Genomic DNA, 17,112 nt, shown 5'->3' on the forward strand with positions numbered 1-17,112 from the left:
CATATGTGCTCATATGAAACAGCACATACATTTGTGTCTCTCCAATTTCTCCACTCCAAACAGAGGATAAACCGCAGGCTAAATGACCTACATGCTGCTGAGGATGACTGGGTCAGACTGACTCATGCTGTAACGCCATAAGGAGCTCTGACTGTTAGAGCATGAATAAAAAGGGTTGGGGGCTGGGTTTGTACTGGGATGGCACACCAAAAGACATGGTATTATACCATCAATGTATGCAGGCAAGCAGGCAGAAAAAGGCCACTATGAGACGCCAGAGGCAACGCTGGGTGCCAACTGAGCGCTGACCTATTGACCTCAGTTTAACATCTACAACCAAAAAGCATGAACAAAATACGACTCACTTTTAGGCTAATGTTAGCGAGAAGCCTTCAAAAAAAAAAAAAAAAAACAGCAAACATGGCATCAGTTGCATTCAAACAAAGTATTGCCTACCCAGTTTTTAAAAGAAAAAAAATTATTTATGAAAGCAGATCAAGAGCTTCTTTTGTGTGGACCACTGCAGATATAGTGTTTACCTCAGCTGCACATTCATAGAACAGGCCTTTCATTGTGACAGCACAAAAACAATATCTGCAGTATGAACCAGCAGAAATAAGACAGACATCCACATAATACCACAGAGATACATTCCTTACTTTTTGAATGTCTGCAGCTTGTACATGACTGTAAATTCACTGTTCTTTCTGCTGGTTTCTAGGAGGACGTCACTCTTTGACAGCTGGTGTTGTACCTAACAAGAAAAAGAAGGAAATTACACAGACATCGCAGAGGCAGTGTTGTGCACGGTACTGAGAATTAGTATGTGAAGAGTTAGTTGCTTCTTTAAGATTGTGACGTTACAAATTTAATTATATATCAGGTTTACTATACTCTGCGATGGTGTGCTATGATTGTGGGTGCATAACAAGCTCACTGGTCTTACTAGTTTTATAATTGTCAAGTAGTGGTACAATTTCTATTAATGCACTATTGAAAATAACCATTAGCACACTCACTTTCTGTCACCCGGTTGTTAAGTTTGACTTTTGGGCTTTTTCAAAGAATGATTGACTCAGTCAGTATTACAATACATCAGGGTTTTCTCATCCTGTTAAAGATGTCCACATTGTAAGGACTGTAAAGATTCTAGATGACCTTTTAAAGTCAGCGTATCGTCACGGATTATGACTTTGCTGAAACTGGAGATCCTGACAGTTAACTGAATATAAGGGAAGGTGGTACAATTTATTGGGAAATCCATTTTCTCAACTCTCTGTAAATTGCTCAGCTAAACGCCTTTCTGCAGGGGTTTTTCCAAGTGCAGGAGGAAGAGCCACGGCCCTCAAAGGTCAGGAAACATTTGCTACTCCTCTGCACTGTTCTCAAACAGTCAGTATGATTCTTCTGAATTAAATCACTTCAAGCCCAGAGGATTTCTTCCTATGGATGCCAGCTGGAAGCCGTGTCTGACATGTGGCCTTGGACGATATTGACTGACTGTTGGATTGAATTTATCTTACTGGTAGTAGCAAGAATAAACCAATATATTTAGCAGCAGGGAGAAGTAGATCCTTGCTAATGTTGTGGGGTTAACTCACTCTGATATAAGTGATGCTTTGGTTGTTTTGTTAAATTTTTTTCTCCTTTAGATTAATCACAACAGATTAAAATAAATGGGCCTTCAACACGCTTTCATATGAAAGATGGCAAAATAACCGCTGTGCATACAAGACACCGTTTACCTGTAGTGTAAAAAGTTGTGGATACAGTTCTGGAATATGTGACTTGATGAATTCCTCAGTAACGTTGGCAAAACTTTCGGCCTCTTGATGTTTCTTAGAGTCAATAAGACTTTTGATCAGGTGTCTGTATGGAAACACAAATGTATATATCAGCAGATGAAGATTACACTGGAAAGGCATGAAGATTCCCCAAGTAACATTGGTCGAGTTACCAGGACAGTACAAACCAATTTTAACTAAATGTTGGGACCATGTGCATTGTCAAAACAGGATGGAATAATTCGCAAGTTTAGCAGCAATGCCTTGCTTCGCAAAACATCTTTTGGATTTCTCAATTTACCTTGGTCTCATTGTATTACCTTCCCTCAAACAATCAGAAGAAGTAACTGATTTTGTGAAAAGTCATATTAATGAAGAGCTCAATCCAATTCAATCCATTTTTATTGACATACAAACTACCAGAGACTAATAAAATAAGCAGCGTATGTATTAACATCTTAGATGGTGTTTAAAGCCAGGAATTTCAGATCTGATTAAAAAAGAGATGAAGAAAGTGCCTATTTGATACGCAATAGCTGGCTCGAGGAGACAAAACTAAATTTAGGCTCAATCCTCTGAGCTTCAGCCTGATTTTAGGCTTGACCACTTTGGTTTGAGCAAAACCAGCTGAAGACAAGCAACAGAGGCTGCCCTAACATAAAATGAATTGTAGTAATCTCGACAAGTGGTAAAAAATGCATGGACTACTGCTTCAAAGTTCAGTTTTTTAAGGATTGGCTTAATTTTAGCCCAAAAAAGAAGCTCAATTTACATATGTCCTTGATGTGACTGTCAGGTTTAATGTTTGAAAAATTGAGGTTTTTAATAGTTATTCACAGTGGTACCAGCAAAAACCATTACATGTGTCTTGTGACTCATCTGCAGGAGAGCAGAGAAGGGCCCAAGAGTGAACCTTGTGGAACACCACAAGAGAAAGAAGCAGTGACAGACACACAGTCAAGTAAGATCAGAACCATTCCAGGGACATGCTCTTCATCCAACAGCTCCAAAAGAGACATCAGTGTGTCAGGGTTCACCGTGTCAATTGTTGCAGTTAGATAGTTGCCGCAGTCAGGATGTTGATCCTATTGTGAAGAGCTTTAAAAGTTGGGCAACCTCAATCGTTATTTTCGTCTAAACACCTAAGAGCTGACGTCTGCCATGTGCCTTTACAGTAGTTGGATGTCTATCTACACGAGTTCTTTTGAATTCCTATTCACAATGAATGTATGATTTGTGTTGTTCATTAACCATCCAGCCGTTTGAAAGAGAGTTGTGAAAGACACCTATGCTCATTGACCCCTGTGTCTGATATGGATAATTACTGATCATGCTAGAAATATGGAATCCAATCCCTTTTAATGCTCTGACCACATAAAGTTAACGAGTGACTTCCTTTGTCCGCTGAACAAAGAAAAAAAAGTAACATTTGAGCTGGAAGTGTCAAGGAAGACCATGATTAAACAGCTTACATTAGAACAGCTTTTCCAATCTGTGGCCAAGAAAAAGGGAACCAATTAAGAGTGGAACCAGAAAACCAAGGTCATGAATAAACTGCTTCCTAATTAGTTCTGCACGTCATCTTTGTAAATCCAGGACTGATGAGAGGCAGAACCCAGAAGGGTGCATAATAGCCAAGGGTAAACAAAAGATCATGTGCAGGGTCACTTGCATCATGAGTTCAGCTCTCCAGCTGTAGTCCACCTCCTCCACCTCCTCCAGACTTTGCACCACCTGCCCGAGCGAGTGCACCAGGTGGAGGCTCCGCCCTGGCTGTAGGAGAGGACGCACGGTTTGGAAATACAGCACGGAAGCGTCGAACACCAGAGAGTGGTAGCTGTAAGGCACAAACCACAAGCAAAAAAAAAAAAAGAAAATGTAAGAAGAACACTGAATTATTGATATGGTACACATGCAAGCTATTTCCTCTCAATTCAGGCCAAGTGTCAACTCTGTATGCACTCTGTGTACACTGTACAGATTAAGCATCGCCCAATGAGCCACAGGAGAGTAGCCCGAGTGTGGAATGTGGAATAAGTGAACTTTATGAATTCAAGGCGTGGTTTGAGAGGAAATTGTGCAAACAGACTGTTTGAGAGCTGCTAATTTATTCACCAGAGAGCTTGCTGTGCATTAGTCTGGCCTGGATGTATTGGGATATTCAATCCCTTCGGTGTTATGAGATTGCTCATTCAGTCCTTTCATTGACAGGTTATGAGTTAATTAGCAAAAGGATTCAGTGCTGATTGCACGGAAAGGCTAAGGCAATAATTCCAAAGGCTTCTTTCAAGATAAATACAAGGGTACTTGGCTTGTAGAAATTGTTTACAGATAGTTATCACTCATTTACACCTTCTCGGAATTACTTGCAGCCAGCTGTCAAAATGAAGGGCACAAGCTGAACGTGATCCACCTAATCATTAGTTTATATTAATAAATAGACAACAGAATGGTGGAAACAACTGTTATTTCACATACTGTGAATTTACCGACGGCCCTACGCTGGCTCACATACTCTTGCAATACCATGTTGTTGCAGGTCAATCTAGCTTCTTGTCTGTTCTCAGTTCAAGAACAGAAGCAACTCAGACTTGTTTTAGGACTCTGTTTGACACCCCTGCTCACGCCCAACCGGATATTTGTCACATTCACAGCAGCCACGTAGTAACATTTTGAAATCCTGTTTAACATCAAGGTGGAAAAGAGTTGTGATATGATCAAAATTGCGCACAGTCACCGGCTACTCGGTGTTGGAGAGACGAGACGCACTTCAAGTATGCAAGAGTGCATATTCCCAGACCTCCACCCAGCACTGCAGTGTGCAGGAAGCAATTTTCTTGGATGATCTAAACACCCAACCATCCATTCCTATCTCACTGGGGAGGAAAGTTGTTGGGATCCATAAGTAAGAAAAGCATTAACAGAGGTGTGCTAAAGTTAGAGGATTACTTTAAAAGAGTAAGTGAGGCAAACAGGTCCGGATTGTCATACCAGCAAATTATGTCTGTGTCAAAACCAAAATATTTTTTTAAAAAAATCATTATGTTAACAGTTTATTCAATTTGAAATGATCTAATCTAATGTCTTGTACACACACACACACACACACACACACACACACACACACACACACACACACACACACACACACACACACACACACACACACACACACACACACACACACACACACACACACACACACACACACACACACACACACACACACACACACACACACACACACACACACACACACACACACACACACACACACACACACACACACACAAAATTAGAACCGTGAGTCAAAAGTCTGAACCAACCTTTAGTTTAGTTCCGGGGTGTCAAACTCATTTTAGTCCAGGGGTCAAATACAGCCCAGTTTCATCTCGAGTGGGCCGGATCGGTAAAATAGTGCCATAATGACCTTTAAAATTAAACTTTAAAGTAGTTTTTTTGTTGTGGCGCTGAGTACACAGGATGAAAATGTCTATATTTTGGAAACAAAGCAATTACTATTGAAAATGACAACAATCTCAACATAAAGCCAATTATAATGATACGATTTGTAAATATAATGAAATGTCAAAAATAAAACTCCTATAGCTGTTGCATTATGCATTATTTTGACAAACTCACCCTGACAGCACGGCTTTGAGACTGGTTTAATAGCGATGAGGTTACTAAGCTTTCAGGGCAGAACCACCAGTTTCTCAGCTCGGGTCTCAGAGTTGTCTTTTGTCCTCTTACTCTTAGAAAATGTCTTATTAAATCAATGTTTTACTGGAAATTGTTACTATTTGCTTGGTGGTTTGGTTGGCCAGATTGGTGCCTTATGTTCAACACCCCCTGGTTTATGTGCTCCATAACGACCCTATCTTATATAATTGTAACTGAATATAATGTAAACACATTGAAGCTCTGTGTAGCACCACAGTGAAGGCAGACTGAATACTACAGTCAGTCAATCTATGTAAAGAAAAGCAGTATCACTTAAAGTTTACAAGGTCTACCTTTATAAAACACGTCAACCACCTCTTAACCTAATCTGTCACAGCTTTAAAAAAACAAAAACAAAGACATCATGTTGACAATCACTCACTTTTCTTCTGGATTATAGTGGCACCTTCTAAACAAAACACACACCGACTGGTCTACCTGCTTGACACTCTAACAGCAAAGCCCCACTCACTCTGAGAGGTTGCATACCTTGGCTCTTGCTTTGAAATTTCAATTGCTTTCAGAAAATACATCGTAGCCTCTTCAAAGTCTTCCTGAAATAAAAAAAAACAATGCAAAACAATGAAAACTTGTCATATTATACAAACGTACAAAGAGCAGACAACGGGATTACTCAAACGAGGCCAAAGTGTGAAAAAACAAAGATTGGAACTGCACTAAAAAGACAATATTTGTCAAAGAGTGGATCAAACTTGTGTTTGTTTACACAGTTGGGACATCGGTTCCATCTTCAGTGTAAAACAGTACAGTGTGTCTCCACAGCGCGTGTGTACCTCTGGGCCACAGATACACTAACGCGAGCACAATGCCCTTAAGGTGATGTGTCCAATTTACTGTTCTCACCACAGTCCCAGTGGCCGGCGGAGACTTCAGCTGGCCCTGGCAGAGGTAGGCTCGACACAAAGACTGATTAGCCGGCGGATTCCCTTCAAAGTACGTCTTGAGACACGCCGCGCTTATCTCGAAACAACCCAGCTGAAAGCACAGACAATAAGAGGCACAAAGGCCAAACTGGATGAATATTTGAACATCATGTGCAGTTGGTGTGCTTTAGAATTACATGCGTTATGTGAAGTATTCTGAAATTGCTTGATGTAGTATGTGGAGTATTGAAGGAGTGCTGTGTTGCATATTGTTTCCATTAAGTATCACAATAATCCACACAGGGTAGTTTTCAAGGAATTCCGCTGTCCTGGGGGATCATCGTATTTTTATTGCATCCTGTAAGATTTTGATGCTCTTAATAAGCACTTCCCTTTTTTTTCCTCATGTTAGAACATCATTGGTGAGTTTCTGTGGAACTTGAGGATTATTACAAACTTATTCTACTCCGAATGTGGACTAATTCAATATTCTCTTAAGTCTGACACTTGAAGGCAAAATCCATTTTCACAAAGAACTTGCTTTATGATAAAAAAAAGTAGAGAGAGGAAATCACATCATGGAACACTCTGTTTCATTATTCAGATGTGTTTTCTTTGCCATGGGACAGTTCAGCCTACATTAGTAAATATTCATTAATATCTCCTATTGGGAGCAGCATACTTAGATTAAGCTAACTGAAAACAATGACATAATATCTATAATAAGCAGGAGAGGGGTTCTTCAGAGAATTTTACTTGCATGATTTTATTACCATCTCAGGATAGAAAAATAGAGCAAACGGCCTCCAGAAGGTCCTTGGCCCTGTTCTGTTCTCAAACCCACCAGAATTGTAATGTCGGTAAATTCCACATGAGAGGACGCTCGCATGTTGTCACAGCAGCAGGCATTTTACTCATACACATGAGCTTCATATCTGTGGTAGTCAGATACAGCGCTTTCATTCTCAGAGGTCGCTTGATGTCTTCTGCGACGTCGCAGCAGCCATGAACGACTCGCGGCTTAAAGACAACCGTCGGAGCACTTGGGAGAGCGGGGTTACAGGCACACTCAGAGCACATGTTTTTATTTTCTCCACTAAAACCTTTCATACAAGGGGATTCAGCTCCAGAGTCTGATGCTGATGAAAGGCCAGGATCAAACTGCACGACACTTTAGCAAGTACTGCTACGGTTTTGATGTATAGAGTGGGGAGAGAAAACATGGAACACTGCCAACATGGATTGTATGCAGTGAATTTGTTTGTGCAGGACTGCCTCTCTTGGCAGAGTTTGCATGTTCTCCCTGTGCGTGCATGGGTTTTCTCAGGGGGCTCCGGTTCCTCCTACGGCAACGTCTTCAAGTGAACACGCAAAACCTTCGTTGCTCGGAGCCAGTGAAAACACAACTTTTTGGAAGTGACTCCCAAGGTGGAACTTTTTGAAAATCCTCAGATTCTGTTGGCATGTAGATAGCCAAAAACAACAATTTCTGAAAATGCTCAGGTTCCTGTTTCCCTGTTGAGGGTGGAAACACTGCTACCAGGCATGCGCACCACGGGCATAGTAAATAGTTCGTCTACTCATGTGCGAGTAGATGGACAATAACAACAGTAACAACAACAAACTTTTCTGAACCGAAAACACAAAAACGATGACTTTTCACTGAAAACGTTGCTTAAAGGGGGCCTAAATTATAAGCTTTCAGCCTATTAATGAATGCAAATTGTCTGCAGGTGTGCATGCGAGTATGTGCAAGTCTGTCTGTCTCTTTGCTTTGTCCTGTAAGAGACAAGAGAGTATCTTGCTTTTTCAGCATAGCCAGTCTGGATCAGCTCCAGCAATGGTACAAACTGGGATTGAAGATGAGACATGTTCATTTTTGACTTTGCTTGTCTTGCAAAATACAATATGCTTCTCTGAATAGTTTGCGTTTCTATTAATTTGCCTACCTAGCAGTACATTACACACTGGAAAAAAGGTACTAGTTTTGCAACAAACTCTGCATAGATCGAGGACAATCAAACCCATCAACATACAGCCAGTGTCTACTTGTTATCTATTCATGATTATATCAGTTCTTACTGCACTATATTCCTCTGCTGCTTCACATTTGTTTTATGTGTTTTTATGATTTTTCTGGTGAAAAAACATTAATCACCATGGAGATCAGAGGCAAATCCACCTCATTCCCTCCAATAAACATCATGTTGAAATTGAAAGAAATACAATTCAATCGTAATGATGGAAAATGTAGAATTACACCCAAACACTGGTATTCACAGTATTTTAGTTGATACTTATAGCTACTGATAAAAGTGTAATTTGTTAAATGAAAAAATAAAAAAAAAGTATTCAGTAACTTAATTTAATGTGAGCTCATGCCTGCTGTTTGTTCTCAGAATCTGGATTACAGAGAACACAATTTAAGATGGCATTAGTCGGACCTTTTGGTAGAGCAGTGGTGAGCGCTCTCACAAGAAGGTCTGGGGTTCAAATACCACCCGGGACTTTCTATGTAGAGTTTGCATCGTCATCCCGGTCCAAAAACATACATGTGACCTTGAATTGCCCCTAAGTGTGAATGTGTGTGGTTGTCTGTCTCTGTCCTGGGAGTTAGCTGGGATTGGCCCCTGCATAAAATGAGCTGGCATATATATATATATATATATAGGATGGCTGGGTGATAATGGAATCTGCCCCATTTAATGAATAAAGACATTAAATTGGCATTGGTCGGATCTTACAGTTGGCATAGCGCATGTAACTTTAAGCCAGCTCCTGTAATACAGACGTTTATACAGTGACTTTAACTGATTCCCTCCCAGTGTGTGCAGGCCATCATCATCATCATCATCATCATCATCAGCCCCAACCAGTCTCACCTGGAGAGCTACCTCTGCACAAACGACGTACAACTCCGCGGAGACGTTTCCAGCCGCCGTGGAGCTTCTCAGCAACTCGTAAGCAGCCTGCAGGGCCTCGGTGTCTGCAGGCATGAATTAAACATGATAAATATCCTACTTTCGCGGCGTTTCATGACGGTCATCTGAGTGCACGACGGACCTTTTTGTTGCGCCGCTTTCGCCAGGTAATGGCGAATGTCCAGCTCCATGTCGGTGGGTGATAGCCGCCTGTTCGCCTGTTAAAGTGAGCCGCTGTGAAGTTGGGATATGAGTTTTAGATCATTTAAAGTTGCTCAAGGCGTACTATTGCATTGGTAACGTAACATGATCGGCATCGAGGATGAGCGGGGCCCTTTAAATGTTGTCGCCGCAAGGAATTGTGGGGCAGCATGATCTCGTCTTCGTTGATAAAGGATGTATCAGTGTTTCCTATGCTAAAGGAGGTTATAAAGGAAGCATTGAGCCTCCTTTCCTTAGCTTGTTGAGAATTTGAACGTTCCTTATTGTGGCTGCTATTTAAACACTTCCGTGGTTTTAAGGAAAAATAGATAGGAAAGGAGATAGGAGGGACTATTAGGACGTACCCGACGAATCGAATTAATTCAAGAAACAAGTAATTTCCTACCACTGGAAATCCATGCAGCACCTGACGTAGCTCTGTGTTGCCGTACAGTGTTGCTAAGCAACGGGAGACACTCATGTAACTACAGTGCCCGAAAAGGGACAAAAAGGCTTAAACTGAAGTTGGCTCTGTTACGCTGGAAACTATATAAAAGAAGTTTATACTATACATGATACGAGTTTACGCCAACTGCCTACCAGTATTTTCATGAGTAGATACGAAAACAGCAGCCAAAATACCTCCATCACCTGCCAATTGCCAATAAACATACCACTATGGTCCAAATATGGATTAGGTTGCCTGTGTGTGAAAGGATTGACTTCAAAATCTTACTTATCCTCCAAAAAGCTTTGAATGGTTTGGAGCCTAAATACATCTCAGATTTACATGTAGAATATGAAACTTCCAGACCCCTGATGTCCCCAGAATAGGATTTATTAACAACTTTTCTCAGAGTCAAACAAGGTGATGCAACCGTTAGTTCTGATGCTCCTTACCTGTGGATATGACTTATTTTATTACCTTTGTTTTACCAAGGTTTTACTCTATTTATTATCCTTTTTTACGGCTTTCTTAATTGCCTTGTTTTAACACGTTCCTTCTATTTTCTTGTAAACACTGTGAATTGCCTTGTGTCTTGGTGCTATAGAAATAGAAAGACATTGCCTTGCCTCCGCTGGTGCTGTCATCATGCACATTTCTGGTTAGATGACAGGTTTTTGTGTATCTTATTGTCACAGAAACCCTAAATTTATAAAAAGCCTACATTAAAAATACCCAGAAAAATAAATGCAACATGAACATATACTCAGGGCTGATTATGTTCTCGGATAGACTTTTAGGTCAGGAGTTTTGCTGGCTGCTGTGGTTAAGATTGATCGTCTATTCGGTGTTAGCCAAGTTCTGGACCCACACACCTGAGTCCATGAAGATTCTTTGAACTGAGGCTTTTCCTGCCCCTCAAGGACTACCACATTGCCTGTTTTGGATGTCTCCCTGCTGCATCACACTTTAGTCACAGGAATGAGTCATTAAAAACATGCACCCTGGGTCCATCAGCCCCCACCAGATCCCCATGAGCGTTGCTCTATGTGGCTGCTACTGATGGGTCATTTTGGTAAGAAATGTCCTTTGAATGAATGAATGAAGACTAAGGACTATGAATAGGACTTTATCCATCGTCACAGAGCGTTGGATTCAATCAGCTCACTGTAGCCAAATGGCGAATACACCCTGGACAGCTCCTCCGTCCATCACAGGACGGAGACAGTCAATTGACAGCCACCATTCAGGTTCCAATGTAGGTTTATAAACTGTGAACATCCACAGGGAGAACATGGAAAAAGAACAGAAAGGCCTTATTTCCCCTACCTGCATTGAAACCAGAGACTTTATTGCTATAAGGCATTTAGTAACCAGCTGATTCTATTTATTCCAGTCTCAGTGAAGATTTGGCATCTTCAGACGTTGCCATTTTCCCACCAAAGCACATCATTTTCACTAATTATTCACTCGGTGTCCATAGATTATAACCTCATTCCCATGCAATCATATTTTTTCACTTAGATCAGCATAGAGGCCCGGTACATTTTTCCTCTCCCACACACACACACACACACACACACACACACACACACACACACACACTCACAGATGGGCACACAAAAGCATTGGATCCGTGTCTCCATGCTCGCGGTCTCAGTGCTTCCCAACTTCAAAGTGCATCATTAGAAATCGGGCTACTCAGTAAGCAAATATAATTTACTTGGTCAAACCAAATACTGCAGCTGTAGCATGACAAACTGCCCCCCCCCCCCCCCCCCCCCCCAACCCCCATAACGGAGTGGGAATTCCGAGTTTGAGGTTTAATTGGCTGAATCATACATTACCTGCCTTCATTTCAAAGCGGCGTAGATCGCTCTTCAGTGGCCCTCAAGCAAATTTGTTGAGCAGTTCATCGTGGGATCACTCTAAAAATACCCACAAAGAGAATATTCAGCCTTTGGAATAGCTTTAAGTGTGAAATATATCGCTAGATGTTTTCTTTTCTGTCTTTTGACCTACTTAATGGGTTGACTTTGGCTTTTATGTGCTGTTTATATTTTCTGCAACAGTCATTCATGCAGCAGTGTTGCCGTTAGATGTGTCTTACTGTACGCTCTGTAAAAACACCTTCAGTTATTGGAGAAAATAACAAATATGAACACATTTAATGGAGCTTTTCATTCCTGACTTAAAGTGTATTGGCAACAAATTATATTCTACAGCCTGTTAATGGAGGCGATTCTGTCAATGAAAGTAGCATTGGTTTTTATTCGTTTCAATAATTTACATATATTATGGTAAGTGTAGAAACACATTGCACAAATGTAACATACGTGAGCAGCTTGTAAGGAAAAAGTGTTTGGCATGAAAAAAAAAAAAATTAAAGAAACGGGGGAGAGTTCTGACTTAAACCGCTGACACTTAAGCTCTGCAATTCTCTTTGTCATTGAAGTGTGCGCTGTCATCATTGCCAAGATCTAAAGAGCTCTCTGAGGTCGTCAGAAGAAAGGTTGCAGACGCCTTTGAGCCTGACGAGGGATTTAAAACGATCCAAATGATTTGAGATAAATTACTCCACTGTGAGGGAAATCATCTACAAGTTGGGTGGATTTCAAACGGCTGTTGGGTTTCTCCAGGGCTGACTTCCCCAGCAGATTCAGACCAATTGCGGAGTGTTTGATGCAAAGCGAAGTCTCCAGGAGCTGCAGGTAGCTTCTCCGCATGTGTCTGCATATAAAGAACGACTTCAGAGATGGGATCTACAGGCGAAATGTAGCAGAAGAAATTTATGCCATTAGAGATTGGAAAATAAGAGAGATTTTACACATTTTAAATGTCTAACAGTTGGAAAAAAAAAACGTCTGTTTCCTATTATGCACAAAAACGTAACGTTTGACCATTTAAAGAGCTACCTTAAACCTTTTCTTTGATATCTTACTATCTCAGTTCTTTTTCTTTTGTTGCACTTGGTTAAAAAAAATACAAATAAAAGCAAGTTACACATTTTATAAATTTTGTTGTTTTATTGATGTCACCTTTACTAATAGACATTCTTTCACAGTGGATCTGATATTTAGTTGGCCAAATATGTGATTTTAAATTGTTCATGTGATATAAACATGGCAGAAAGAGTCAGAAAATATTTGGAATTTATTTCTCATATACATTTTAAACAATATAATTAATTTATTACATAAGCTGAGGTAAGCTATTCGGAGGCTTTCATTATAAAAACATGCACAGTGTCTATACAGCCTGCAATTGCTGTACTGAAAGAGTTATTGTCTGTAGCTTAACTAATAATTTGTCTTTCTTCATACCTTCAAAAAGAATAAATATTAGTTGTAAACCTCACTTGAGGCAACCTACAACCAAAGCAATATCCTTTTAAATTGCAATTTTTGTAATTTTCTTGTAAGTGAATTGCTATTATGTGCTTCCTCTCTGCAGAATCGAGTCTGAGCGACTTCACAAATACAGTAGCCAACCAATCTGGCCTTCACAGATGGCGCTGTATGATGATAAATGGGCACTTAAAATGCTGAATGTATTTGTTCGGACTGTCATCCGGTACGCCGCTTTAATACACCTGTCCAGCTGCACACATAGATCATGAATCTTTACTGCCGAACGATCACACAAATTAAAACCTAAGCCATTTATAATGTTGCTTTACTCTTATAACATGAAGGCAAGATGGAAAAAACAACTTACTGGACAAAGGTTTTGCTCGTCCATTTCATGGCAGAGAGTGGTAATGCTTTTCAAAAGAGCTTTTTAGAAATAAAAGTAAAAACCCCTATGAGAATGGCTCTGTGCCAGCACTCCAGAAAAAAGACCATTTTCAGTGTGTACGCAGTGTTTGACTTGAGTTCTCTGTCAATAGCCAAGCCGCAGCAGGGGCTCGCAGCCACAAAGAAAGATTTAAACATCTTGGATTACAAGAATAAGAAGCCTGGACTCCTTTCAGAATTTAATTTCAGGAACTGTAAAGCGTGTTGAAGTCAAGAGTCCAATACAAACATGTAAAGCCACATTTAGTTTGGGCAGATTTCACTATCTGCTCACACACACTATCGTGAATGCTGTGAGAGGGAGTGCACTCGAAGTTGTGCTCTCTTCCAAATTTGAGAAACTGAAATGCCATTAAGTGATGATCCATGAGCTGTGTCTGCGAGGTATCTTTGGACCGGCGCTCAGACGGATTTAATGAGGATACAAGCGCGCCGCACAATCTTGTCACCGACGCTGATGCACAACCAAGGTGTAAGACAAAGATAAACAATGCACCAACAGTATTGAAATTCCGGTAATCATCACCAGCATTTTCCCTGAGATGAATAGAAGCGAAAACCCTAAAGGCTGTAGCTCCAATGTTTCACACCGGGAGGCTCGTTGTCAACATGCATTCAGATAAACAAGATGAGTCGGAGTAATTTGTTAGCAGGTTTTTAACTCATCTTTTATTTCAATCGCTGGGAAGTAGAGAACAGAAACTATTCATATATATATATATTATTCTGACATATAAAACAAAACAAAACAAAAAAAGCCAACAAATCTGTAATGTTTTCTGACTGATCTGTATGAGTTTCAGGATAACACAGAAACATCTGAACAATTTCCAATGCACATTAATGAGGAAAACTGAGAGAATTTTAAACATTGGCACAATAAAGTTTAGTGATTTACACACGAGTACATGTACGAGTACGAGTACTAGCTACCTGCTGATACCTAGTACCAATACCAGTACTTATTAAATGCCATTAAACCAAATTCATACACAAACAATACAAAACAAAGCAATTATTGATTTACTTGAAATTGGTTTGTGGAGAAGAGATGTTTTGGGGGTTTTCTGGCACCCAACATGCTGCCATGGTTGCATTTTGTAGAGGAATGTGCTTCAGAACCACACTGTTTTGAAACGGATATGAGCGGCTGCATGACAGTTGACGACATTGTTCATGAATAAATCAGAATTTGGTTTAACCCATCATTATTACTTGTACTGAGGGGCGAGGGAGGCGTATATCTAATAGTATAGCTGATGGCGCTTTATTCTAAACCTAAGTTTGCAAGAATAAAATTCACTTTGCAAATATTCAATATCAATTGGCTACTACTATTTATTTTTTAGCTATCTTGCCATCACGATAAATTGATTTTCAAATAGTTTGAACGTGCGTGCGATTTTGATGACATCCGCATATCAAACTGGAGATATTTGTTGGCATCAAGGTACAAACCTGCACACTTCACCTCGCATCCATAATGGATCAATGCCACTCTGTGCACTAAAATCCATTCCATTATCCATAGCACAAGTCTGAACGTTTCAGAGGCAACTCCACAACAGCAGCATATCCTTAAGATGTTAAATCAGCGGGAGCCGATAAAATATTGAATGGCTCTCAAATTGTTATCAATTATTAAACAAACTGCACACGTGAAACCCACATACACAAAGAGTGGCAGCAATGGCCCGAATTATACAGACTGCTTCCATACGTGCATGCAAGTCTCATTAAGCACTGTGTGGACGCACGTAGTACAAAATGCTCAGTTCTCAGAGCCAGAGCACTTCATCTATGATTGAAAAGAGACGTCTTTCTTTAGGTTAAAAAAATAAATAAAAGAAGTGTAGATCTGTGAGGGGAAGCAGATTGTACTGCAATAGAGTACAAGAGTTCTAAAACAAGCTTTTGTTAAAGTAAAATATAGCACACATTTGCATGAGAAAGAACATTTTGTTTGGAGATTTTCTTAAAAGGGTGAAAAAATTATCAATATTTTATTAGGAAGATGTTGTGTATCTTTGAAGTCGTCTTATTGATCTGTGAGCTTGCAAAGGTTTACGTAAGTCTGACCTAAATAGTTCTCCAGTTGTACTGTAACATTGTCATAACTTTTTTTCACAGGTGAAAGTATGAATGGTGAGCTCTTCTAAATGAGCTAAAATTACATTAAGCTATACTAACATTATTTTTTTAATGCATTTTTCTCTTTATTCTTCTCCTCTTTCATTCACAAAACCTAGATATTCCGCTTGGCTGACCACTAATTATTCTCCCATGGCTGTAATCGGCTAAATAATCGGCCTTAGTTCAGGTAATCAGTATTACTACAAAGATGTAGAAATGTGTTTACATTGAAGACAATGTCCAGAAGTTATTCTGATCATAATATAAACTAATGTTCTATATCTTTGAGTTTCAGCTAAATGTGACCAAATGATTTATGCCTTTTAAAATCCACTGTGATCTGTAAGTTGCCAATGAGATGATATTATTTAAATTACTGTTCTTTTATTCAAATTCATGGTTTGTCATGTTTTCTGAAATATATTAATATTTTGTTACATTTATTTACAGATTATAATGCAATAAATTACTGGTCCAGCCCACTTTATATCAAATTGTGACCTCTTAGTTTGACACCTCTGGTTTACGCAGTGCTTTTATGCCACATGCTATTCCTGCAGCTTCTGGGACTTGAACCCAGGCGCCCGACCCCAAAGGTCAACACCTAATTCAACACGCCACAGTGTTTATCTCAACTGTTGTGTTTCCTCAGTGTGAAATTAGTTTCCTGCAAACAACACAGCTTGCAGCCTGTTTATCTGCAACTTTACCCCCCGCCCCCCTCCCGACAATGGTGCTCCTCTTTTTCCTCTGCAATAGTGCAGCCAGCAGTGCACTGCTGAGTGTGCTTGTTGCAACTCACAGCATAGCAGGGGGAGACGGGGAAAGTGAGGGTGAGCAGAGTGTGAGGAGCATCAGCTGTGTTCAGAATGAAGAGGAAAGAAACTTTAGTATCGATCTCATCATCCGAGAATTAGTCGATGTGATTATCTACTTTGGTATCAGCTGAATTGGAAGAGACTCCACTGTGCAGATGAATTATTCAGCTGGTAATCAGAAAACAATCATTTAGAAATAGACAACATCGAATCAATACACTGTCACCAAAAGTGAAACTATTATATTTACAATCTAACTTTCATCTTAGTACAAAGCTTAACATTGATTCAGGGTCCCTGTGACCTAACTTTCTAATCATACTTTATTTATTCCTACATTGACCTAGGATGGGGTGGGCAGCCACATTAAGGCGTTCCTGGGATGGGGGTCAAAGGTCTTGCTCAG

The 17,112-nt window shown here is 40.1% G+C and overlaps 1 protein-coding gene across 1 annotated transcript; it reads right to left on the minus strand.

Moving 5' to 3' along the window:
- Positions 1 to 655: 655 nt before the first annotated feature.
- Positions 656 to 9,503, minus strand: LOC308120472 (cilia- and flagella-associated protein 46-like; the record flags this gene model as incomplete). Its single annotated transcript, XM_080481088.1, has 7 exons — positions 656 to 754; positions 1,746 to 1,865; positions 3,453 to 3,621; positions 5,997 to 6,061; positions 6,372 to 6,503; positions 9,274 to 9,377; positions 9,455 to 9,503. The coding sequence occupies 7 exons, from the start codon at positions 9,501 to 9,503 to the stop codon at positions 656 to 658; spliced, it is 738 nt and encodes a 245-aa protein (XP_080337214.1).
- Between the last annotated feature and the right edge of the window lie 7,609 nt (positions 9,504 to 17,112).

This window comes from Lipophrys pholis (genome assembly GCF_963383615.2).
Source record: "Lipophrys pholis genome assembly, chromosome: 15".
Lineage (NCBI taxonomy): Eukaryota > Metazoa > Chordata > Actinopteri > Blenniiformes > Blenniidae > Lipophrys > Lipophrys pholis.